The sequence below is a fragment of the Chelon labrosus genome, assembly GCF_963514085.1.
Source record: "Chelon labrosus genome assembly, chromosome: 15".
Classification (NCBI taxonomy): Eukaryota; Metazoa; Chordata; class Actinopteri; order Mugiliformes; family Mugilidae; genus Chelon; species Chelon labrosus.
The window spans coordinates 14035499-14046535 of record NC_140348.1 but is presented as its reverse complement, the minus strand read 5'-3'; the positions used below and the strand labels follow the sequence as shown (position 1 = coordinate 14046535).

Below are 11037 nucleotides of genomic sequence, written 5' to 3'. Positions count from 1 at the left end.
ATTATATTATGAATTTTATTACTAAAATCCATTTGCAAATACATTGCAAATGTGCAACCATGGAGAGCAGACCTTGTATCTGTCAAATTTCTAAAAGTGATGATATTTCTCAAAGAGGATATAAATGGATAATGATTATTCACCGATCAGACATAACATTATGACCAAAAACTGTCACTAAAATTGTGTCCCCCTTTTGCTGCCCTGACTCCACTAGACCCCTTAAGGTGTGCTGTGGAGTCAGGCACCAAGTTTATTTTCGGTGGTGGACAGGGGTCAGCATTGGGCACCCTGATTTGTCTGCGGCTATGCAGCCACATATGCAAAAACCTGCGTTGCACTGTGTGTTCTGACACCTTTCTATCAGAACAGAACCTGGCGCTAACTTCTTCAGTAATTTGAGCTGCAGCAGCTTGTCGGTTGGATCGGACCTTACAGTCCAGCCTTCGCTTCCCACGCGCATCAGTGTCTTAGCCGCCCGTGACCCTGTAGCCGGACCATAGATACTGACCATTGCAGACTGCGAATACCGCACAAGAGCTGCAGTTTTGGAGATGCTCTGACCCAGTCGTCTAGCCAAAATCACAATTTGGCCCACGTCGAACTCGCTCAGATCCTTACGCTTGCCCATTTTTCCTGCTTCTAACAACTTTGAGGACAAAATGTTCACTTGAAGAGACACTTTTATGGTTTTAAATCAATCCAGTTTGACAGCACCACAAAATGCATCCTTCAGAATGATCATACAGTTGAAATACCACCTTCCTTTCTTTATTTTAATAAAAACTGAACATTACAACCTTCACAAAGCTATGATTTCATGCAGGACTGTAGTATATAAATGCATTTTCACTAGTGTACCTAATGAACTGTCTAGTTAGTGTTTATTGTATATATATATTAAAATATATTTAATTGTAATCAGTGTCAGTTCTTAACATTAAAATCAAGCCCATGCCAGCACGATAAACAAACATAAAGGCCTACACTCCCTAGACGAGCATCCTGTGAGATTTGTTTTCCATGCAGTTGGACACCCTGTAGCTACTCCAGAGCTTGCTGCTTGATTGGCCGCCTCTAGCTTGAGGTTGTTTCCTCTGAGCGCCTCATCCGAGGTCACGTGGTCCTCTAGCCAATAACGTCACAGTGAATGACCACCCTCCAGCTGCCTGTCAGGTTCATTGGGGCAAGAGAGCACCCAGTGTCTCCAAAACATCCACCATGTCTAATGCCTCAAACTGCCTGCAGCTCAGGCCTTGTACTTGTACAATGCTGAGAGTAGTCATTGTTTGAAACTGGGATGAGAACGGTTTTGGTGACTAATTACACTCTAAATCTGATGTACTGTTATGTGCAAGTCCATTATGCTTTGCTCCAAATCTTTGTGCCCTCCAAGTCCCCTCTTGCCTGTTTTAGAAAGGAGTATGGTCTCCAAGTGTCTTGCTGGGGTGTCTGTTTCAAGACAGCTGCTGACAGCTCAACTGAACTTGAGAAGTCTTAAGTCTGACAGTGAAGGATCTTTGTGGTCTGAGCTGGCAAGCCAAGGCCTTTCCCAGCTCATGTCAGATCTCGAAGAGTGGAGGCATGTTTCCGTCTTTCCTGCCTTTAAGCTTGATGGGATGAATTTGTCCGTTCAGCGTTCTTCTGGTTCTCCAGCATGTTAACCCTATCTCCAAACGTCCTGCGGGATCACCATCTGACTGCTCTCATGTTAATCTCCTCATCTGTCAGCACTGAGACCCCTCGGCTGAAGTTCTGCCGTCCCGCAGGAACCGCTCGCCCAACAGCTGGCCTTTAAAGGGGGGATGATCAATTCAAGTCCCCTCCAACATCGAACACCAGCCAGATTTATAATGGAAGATAAGCATGTGCTGTAGCATGTGCTGCTGATGCACTCATTCTGTGACCTCTGTGGAGACTCTTGCTTTGGAATTAGGTTGTACACAGAGTATGGTAGTAAGCAATCTTTATTGCTATATGCTGCCTACAGTAAGATCCTTTGCAGCCATAGTTGCAATTCTGTGTATTCACAAAATAAATTAACATCGCTTTGATGTGCATTATTATTGTAAAGTTTGACTTTAGTTCCAGCAATTTTATTTTTATCTGAAAGAAAATGGTTTGAGAAATGCATCATTATTTGCCATTAATGTGACAGTTCACCATTTTACCAGCAGGAGGAAAACTTCAGAGCTAAATCTGACAGTGGAGGCCCATCCTAACTATCATCTGGCTACCTGAACCCTCTCTGATCAGAGGTAGACACACATCAAGCTTTGCAATGTTTATAGCATCAGAGCTGTGCCTTAAACTTAAAAACCTCATTGTTTCTTGCCTGGTTTTGATTTGACTGGAAAGAAAAAAAAAACTTGCTGGAGTTTGTCTGTGACTCATATTTGATACACTCACCCAGTGGCAGATAGCAGTGTTGGCCTGCTCTGCATCTGTTTTATGCGCAGTCAAAATGCTTGCACAGACAGTCATAACTCAGAAGTGGTATAATTTAGCGATTGCCTCGACTCCTGTGTCACGGCTCGAGCGCCACCCCATGTTAAAAGACTCAAAGCTATTTTTGTGGAAGCACCAATATTTCCAGGACAATAAATTACCATGATGGTCTCTGTATCACATGTCTTGTTCGCACTCTGGAATGTTTACTTTTCAAATGTGCTTGAGCACTTACTGATGTTCCCTTTTATGCTCTTTGTTAATCTCTATGTTGCAATCATACAGAACGCATTTGAAGCGTGTTATTTCACTGTCGCTTACCTGAAGGATTATTATAATTATTATTATCATATGAAACACTTTTACAGATTAATGGGAGTTTATTGCCACCAACCTACTAGAGCCTTGTGACACAGGTGGCTGTGCACCTGCCCGGTCTGGTGCTCACGGGGTCAGTGGTTATTCAGGGCCCCGAGCCAGCTGTTTTCCCATATCTCTCGCTCTGTCTGGTTACTTGAGGGCATCCACTGTGCGTCCATAAACTATTGCCGGTCATGCCTCGGCTTCATCGCCAATCCACACCTGTTTTCGACCTAATATGTGAGCTCAAAGTGTAAAGCATATTACAGTAACTGACCAGGAAGGGCCTCCATTCTCTGTCTCTCTCTCTCTGTGTGTGCCTGTCCATGTGTGGGGCCTTTAATCAAGTTCATTTTTCAAAATGAAACCATGGACGCCCATCACGCATGGATTTAGAGCCAAAGACTCAGTAATTGAAAAAGGGGGAGCACTATCCTTAATGAAAACCCAGTACAATAATATCCCTACAGAGACAGAGTTGCCCTTTTTAGATCGACTTCAAGGTTCCTGTGGGGACTCATCATTGCTTTGATGTTTATATAGTAAACTACAACCCTTAAATTTACGACTGGTCGATATGGTCCATTTTCCTGTCCGTTTTTGCGACGTGCGTCATTGGCGTGCAACAAAGACGCAAAGGCGCAGTTGTGGCCAACCTCTTCTAAAACAGCCAAGCAGCGGAGACTGGTCGGTACTCGGAATAAACGTCGTCGCGCTAGTACTGCCCTCTGTCCATCTTTATTATTAGCGCTTCGCTCCGCCCTCCTACCTGTAAATCTCCCCGCTCTCCTCTGGAACGGATCTGACAGGCGCTCTCAGCTGGCCGCTCCGTGCCAGGGCTGCAGGGGACCGAATGGAGACAGCGACATCCAACCGAGCGCCAGTCCCTTTTACGCAGAATTGACAACGGGGACGCCCCGCGATGTTATGTAGTGTCTCGGCTCTGCGGCGCCTAGATTAACGCTCGTAACTCGCTTCGTTGCGAGCCGTTCACAGTCGACTGACGCTTAAAGAAAGTGAAATCGATTCCCCGCCCGCTAATCGACAGGATCCCTGAATGGAAGACGGCTAGGGGAGGTCGCCTCGCCGAAAACAGGCTGCAACAATTTTTCTCTGCCGCTGTGTTTACATTGCCTGAAATATCACTGGCAGCCCTCGACGGCTGCAAACGACGCCGTCTCTACCATGGCATATGGCGTGAAAGAGCCAGAAAGCCCCTCAGAGTGAGAAGCGCCCGAGATTCGTCATTATTGCGGATTTAAATGCCTCTCTCAAAGGACCCGCTATTTTGGTCAGGTTCGCGTGTGCAGTGCCTCACGCTGTCACGAATAAGCAGTTCATATTAAAAAAAAAAAATACAGAAAAGAGACTCCATCGGGTGGGTGAGCATAATCTACAGCAAAGAGGGGGATTTTTTTTTTTTTTCAAGCAATATGGCTGGTGAGTGGGGCTGGGGACGCTGGCACAGGCTCTCCAAGGCTCCTAAATGCTAGCTGAGGCAGATGGCACGGTTCCCCATGGAAGCGACAGCTCTATGAGGACAAGCAATATCTATAATAATATAAATCCGGACTCTTCAATCGTGATATCCAAGATGGAAGACGTTGTCATCCCGTTCTCGTCTGAGGTGCCATGCGACAATAATGGACAGCGCATGTGGTGGGCATTCCTCGCCTCCTCCATGGTGACGTTTTTTGGGGGTCTCTTCATCATCCTGCTGTGGAGGACCCTCAAATATCTGTGGACTGTTTGCTGCCACTGCAACATTAAACCCAAGGTATGGTTGATTCTCTGTCAACAGTCAGTTTTATTTTTCTTCCTTCTTTATAAACCCCCGGTCACTGATGCACACTGCTGCAGATAAGTCTCAGACACTGGCCTGACTTCTTGTTCTGTAATGGCCATCACTGTGCAGGTGACAAAACATGAGTTTAATGGCTTCCTTATTAGCTGTGTCCTCTGCACCCAGTACAGAAATATTAGGTGCCCACTGCACTGTCAGTGGAATGAATGCTTCGTGATGGCTACTGTCCTTTGGCTGTTTACTTCCTCCCACTCTTGAATGGAGGGGGTGATGTTGCATGACAGTTACAAGCGGGACAAGAGGAGACCATTTCCTTCAGTTTATTTAGCTTCAAAATGCACCAGAGTGTCCTCACACTACCAGCTCCCAACTTCTGGCATAAAAAGTAATAATTCCATGTGGCCATACACTAGTTTTACGTAACCATGCAAATAAATCATTCCACAATGTGAGACCGAATGAAGTTCAGCAGGAATTCTCACGTAGGCCCAATGACATCGAGGTTGTCCTTTTCACAGTGTGCAATTTGAACTCCATGGAAACATCCATGTGTTTGTGCTGCTCATTGAGCGTCTTTTGTGGGCTAATGAAGGTAACCTGTCTGCAGGACTAATATAGAAATAGGATAATAAGGGTGACTGCCCATTGCTTTGCTTGGGGTGGATGAATCATGGCTGATTCACGTAATATGAAAGCCCGCTCCATGCCTGACTCACGCACTTCTGTATCGTGCAAGTGGTCCCCTGGCTGAACAGAGGGGGCAGCTGAAAGGTAATGTTGCTGCGAGTGTGCAAAACACGGCTTATTTCACAGCGTTTGCTTGGAACGAGGAGACGTGTTCATATTTAGGATAAAAAAAAAAAAAACTGGTAATGTCAAGTGAGCGTGCCAGTCTGTGGCGTTAAATAGAAATGGGTTGAAAAGAGGATGAAGTGACAGATGATGGACGGAAAAAAGGGAGAGCGAGAGTGATATTCCTCTTCCTTGATATGATTTGACTGAAGCAAATTCAAACGGATGACCTGCTATTCTTGTCATGCCTTGACCCTTTTCTTTCCATTTCCGTTTGGTAGAAAGGCAGGTGGGAGAGACGACACCCCTGGCTGGTAGTAAATGCAGAAAACATCCTTAATTCTTCAGCCGTTCTTGTGTTGGTTGTTTTGTGTCAAAGTTTAATGTTACCTCAAGAAACACTTGTGTGTGTACACATGCCACTGGGTAGCGACTAGTTGTTTTCTGCAGAAACATGACTTATTGAAGACACCATGATAAATTTATTGTCACAAAATTATTTTTTTAAACTCCGGTGTCCACAAAGGATTCTTAAAAATACATGAATTCAATCTGGCAGAATTTTAGGTGACCGTTTAATTATTTAAAATACACAATTAGGAGATGTTTATATAAGTTAAAATATGAAAGATTATTTGAATAGTTTTTTAATGCTTTCGACCTCATCTATCAGGTCTATTCTCACGCATGCATAGAAAAGCCATAACAGATATTAATAGTTGCATCTTGGCTTTAAAAAGGATTTTTTAAATTTTGTCCGCTTGTGCAACTGGCAAAGCTGAAAAACACAAGCAGGTATTTACATGATACAAGTGCTGAAATAAAATCAGGCCTCTGGAAGGTATTCTTGGAAAAAATATTGTCCCATCTAAACGGCTTTCATTTGCACCTCGAGATAATTCTTGCTATTCAGGCCGTCGCTTGGCTGTCACCCTCCTGTCATGTTGTTATGCCTATGGATCCCAGTATCAGAAATGGCACCAAACCATATGTCTTCCTTCATGCTTCCTGCTCCCTTGCAGGGAAAGTGATGAAAATTAGCCATGCAGATATAATTAGGTATCCATCTTGCGACGGGTGGCAGGTATCTTGTTGCATCTCATCTCTCGTAAATGAGGAGAAACGGCTAAAATTACTGCGCGTATCCCTTAGTCCCTTCTCCCTCTCGGTGTTGCCGCGTGTGGGGCGGCGGAGTCGTACCCGTTAGGTGACTTTGATAGGCTTGACACTTGGCTGAGGAGGGAAAAGGCTTGTTAGGAGTATTAAGAGGGGCGAAACTGGATCTGTGTTCAGCTGACTAGCGCAGCCAGCTAAGTTGGCATGTGTCAGAAACAGGATGCATAGTTGGAGCGGACGGGTGGTCGGCTTTAAGTGGCAGTACTAGGAACCTGGAATCGGAGGCAAGTAAACAGAGGTGGAAACTCTGAGGGAGAGACACAGGAGGAAGTGGAAACAGGGGGTGTGAGGGTGATGAAGGTTTTGTGAGCCGGTGTTGCATTGCACGTGTCGTGTCCTCCGCTGACACACGGCTGCATCCTAATTCTTTTAAATGCCGATCCTCACTGTCAGGACTGTAAGCGAGGGGTCAAAGAATCATACTGGAAGATGGGGAGAGATGGGAAGGATGCAGCAGAGCAAAATGTGCAACCTTTGAAAAACCGGACTGCACTGTGCTGTAAAGCCAATAAATGCATCTAGGAGGCACAGGAACCGGTCAGGAGCTCTAGAAACCTGAGATAATCTCTAAAATGAGACAATCTGGTCTGGCCCTGTCTCCAGGGTGGACTAAAAAGCAACCTAAAATAATAAAACACACACACATTTCTATATTGATTTTTTCCTAGCACTGTGATATAATGGCTACATTTATGGCATCATTTATCTGCCAGGCTTGCTCGGATCCCATATTGGTCACTTTTGTAATTCGATTTTGCCCTCAGTCCCCCCCCCCCCAAGCACAAGTTCTCAGGCCCATAATTTCATTCTGTTTTTGCAGCTTGAAACTTCACACACAGTCTAAAAGAGGGGTTTCCTACTAAGGAAAATACCCACTCAAGACCGTCATAATGCATATGCACGACCGAGAGTAATGTAAGCACAGCCACTCAGTCATGCTGAAGTGGAGGAAACCACTGCAATCCAGCGAGGCTTAGCATACAAGCCTGCTCCGTTTCCCCCTCTTCTGTGGTCTTACAGCCTCGTTGAACGCTTTTGTGCCGTTTTCTGCGGGGTGCAGCTTCACTGCTGCATAGTTATCTAATGGTTTAGTTATCCATGCTGCATCACGCCACCTCCAGGAGTTCTTATATGACGCGTCTGTTATTTGGGATGCGTGGGGAGGAGGAGTGTAGAGGCTTTGTGGCACCAGTCTCTCTATTCAAACATGAATGGCTTCTCGCGGAGAAAACAGCTCTGTGAAAACATGGCATTAGTCAAAAATGAGAAATACTTGATATGGTCTCGGAAAGAAATCCAATTATTCACAGTTCAAATTGAATATCTTATCAAACTAAACTAACTCAAGCTGCAGTTTACTATGGATATAAACCAACACGAACAATCCCAGTAACACATCGCACTAGAAGGATATAAGAAGAACGTAAACACGTATATACGTATAAAAATACACTGTATTTGTTTTTTAATAGTCACATTAGTGAAGGGTATTCTGGCTTTTAGTGAGTCAGATCATTTGGCTCAGCTCAGCAATAAACCGCTCTTGGTTCAGTACCACGCCTGGCTTTTATAATTCACCTAAATTTAGCAGTGTTCTGACCTTTCAGTGGTGTGTGTGCACGTACAGTATATCACTTAAATTATTCCATGTACTTGTGCTGAATCTATAATTTAAACGATGCCATTATTTTACATTACGTTTGACATAAACATTGCTTTCTGCTGTTCACTAACTCACCTAGTATTTGTGCTCTGTAGGCCGTCTTCCCCCGCCTTTTGTTGTAACTTGATGGTATGATATTTAAAAGAAGAATCTTTTGCATGTGTTAATTTGGCAGCAGGTTCATCTCAGCAAATTTTACTACTATGTTGTACGTCTAAAATGAAGGCCCTGGCTCTATTTTTTTGTGGTGTGGGACTAGTTGCCAACAAGGTGCGGGACTTCTGCAGGGCTTGTCGGACGATTCAGCATGTTGAGTCAGCGGTGAGAGAGGTCACTCTGATCGTCTGATCAAATTTGCTAGAGCACAAGAAGAGAAATGAAAAAAGTAAAACTAAACAAAAAGCTATTTTTTTTTTTTTTTCCATCTTCATCTCAAATAGCTGTTCAGAAACGCAAATCATAATCATCTAGACCAGAGGTGTCAAACTCGTTTTACTTCAGGGGCCGCATAAAACCCAATTTGATCCAAAGGGTTTTGTTTAGTGCAAAGAAAAAGTAGTACATAATAAAAATGTTTACATTTAGTGAACTGTCCTTTTACAAAACATTTTATGAACTACGTGAAAATTTTTAAGAAGAAAAAGTGCAATCTGGGAGCATTGCTTCCATCTCCTGTTTAGTTTTGTTCTCTGTGTCGTTACGTCCACAACTCTGACTAAAACAGTGTGACCCCTAGTGGAAAAATTAGGAATAGCGGTTACTTTTATTGGAACGTTGCGCTTTATGAAAATTTATGCCGCGGGCCAGATTGGACCCTATGGCGGGCCGGTTTTGGGCCATGACCTGTATGTTTGACACCCCTGATCTAGACTGTATAAACTGTAAAAAAAAATGTATCATTCAACAGCTAATAGTGACTGGTTTTCCTTTTTGAACGTTAATGTGGACTACTGCCACCTGCTGGTATAAAACGGTATTTCCTTTCACGCAGCCCCTGTAGTCTTTCTGATGAGTTCAAGTGCAATTATCTGTATTTTAAGGTAATATACATTAACAGCTGATGTTTCCAGTAGCTGATGGACTTCACTATGGCAGCTACAGTTTTTTTACACACGAGAATCTCTACAGGTGTTCAGAACACAGCTTGGGCTTGAGCTGCAAAGAGCTGGTAGTGAACTTGTGATTGAACAACAAACTACTGACTCTTTGGTTTCACCTCAGCTACACACGAGCTGACAGCTGCGGTACAAGCTGATCCAAGGCCCATACTACACATTGTATCACTGCGTTTAGGTGAGCGACCGTATGTACCAAATACCAAATGAAGGCTAAAAAAAATACACTTCCCACCTCACCTCAGCACAACAGCTGATGCAGCTACAGCACGGAGAATCTTCCGCCTCCCCCTCATCCCCCTAAGGTGCAACATGCAGCGTTATATGTGCACTTTAGAGCCAGCAGCCATCAGAAATGTACAATTGTTTCTGTCCAAACAGCTCAACAAGATGAGCGATGGAGCGCCGTGCTCTGCTCTGAATGTGCAATTGACTCTTGACATTTGCTTTTCTTTGCCCAAATCTAATCTGGATGACATTACTGAATTCTGTACAGTGTGTTCTCTGCATGTCAATTAGTATGCACATAAAATTTTTTTCCCCCCCGGATATACACTATGTTGGCCTATTTTTGTAATGACAAAAGACAACTGCATCATTATCTAGCTATTAAATTTACGCAAATTAAATTACATTTGGACTTTCACAGAATGAGAGGAAATGGGCACTGAGACACGTCTTTTTCTGTATTCAAATTTGACTCGATGCAATGCATTAGCTCATGATTCTTTTCATTTCACCTGCTCTTATTTCGATATCTGATGTTGTAAAAAGTCTATTTTCAACTTTCTGACTGGTGCATTTCTGTTTAACAAATATTACTCCTGGAACTTTTCCCATTTGTCCTCATTTGTATCAAGCATATGTCTCACATGTACAGTGTGTTTGCTGCCGGCACCAGCAAGGTGTCCCCGTGGCAATCATCGGATCATTAAAGTTTCATCTTATTTAATGAGAGTTTGATGCGCCATGTGTTGGTTCTCCTCACTGCGGGCCAGACTCTGCTTGCGTGATGTGATGATAAAGTGGAAGGGCGAGGGCGCATTTGGTGTGGATAGCAGAATAGCAACTTCCTTTAGTTTACATTTGTTTCATAAACCATAAGGGAAAATCTATCTTATGGTCGTCTCTAATTAAATATGACGTCTTTGGTTAATTTTAAATCATCGTAATGCATTTTCCATAATTTAATATTGTTATTGATCTTTATGCTCCTAGGCTCGGCTTTCATTGCAGAGGAATTAATCAAAGACCGAGGCTGAAGCCTGCCTCGGTCTTTGCGTGCGTCTGCGTCTTTGGCTACTATGCCGCTTTTTGTGACGAGGAAAAAACAATCTGTGGCAGAGGGAGCGAGGTATGCCGGGACACTCTTCAGTGCGCTTACCTTTAAGTGGAATGGATTGCTGAGGTGCCTGCGGAGAGGAGCTGTTGTGAGCCTGTGTATTCCCCCGTGCTTGGCAACGGACCAGCTGCATATTGCCAGAGCAGCATAGAGCACACGCCCTGCCATCAGCTGTCGCTCTCACTAACCTCGGCCTAACTCGTCCCGGCTCGGCCCGCTTCGTCCCAGCTCAGAAACCCAAATCTTGTCAAACGATCGCTTGAATATGACCGGACAACAAGGAGCGTTTGATGAGGAATTGCTGCGCTTGGCTGTACATATGCACAGCTGCTTAGTT

General features: G+C 44.1%; 1 protein-coding gene across 5 annotated transcripts in view; it reads left to right on the top strand.

The window, feature by feature from the left end:
* Positions 1–4083: 4083 nt before the first annotated feature.
* Positions 4084–11037, top strand: part of kcnma1a (potassium large conductance calcium-activated channel, subfamily M, alpha member 1a) — a gene marked incomplete at its 3' end in the record, with an annotated part of 130894 nt that continues 123940 nt past the window's right edge. For all 5 annotated transcript variants that reach the window (XM_084561382.1, XM_084561379.1, XM_084561383.1 and 2 more), the window contains exon 1: positions 4084–4585. In XM_084561382.1, coding sequence (XP_084417508.1) covers positions 4295–4585 — 291 coding nt within the window. In that variant the 5' untranslated portion in view covers positions 4084–4294. The remainder of the gene's footprint in view (positions 4586–11037) is intronic.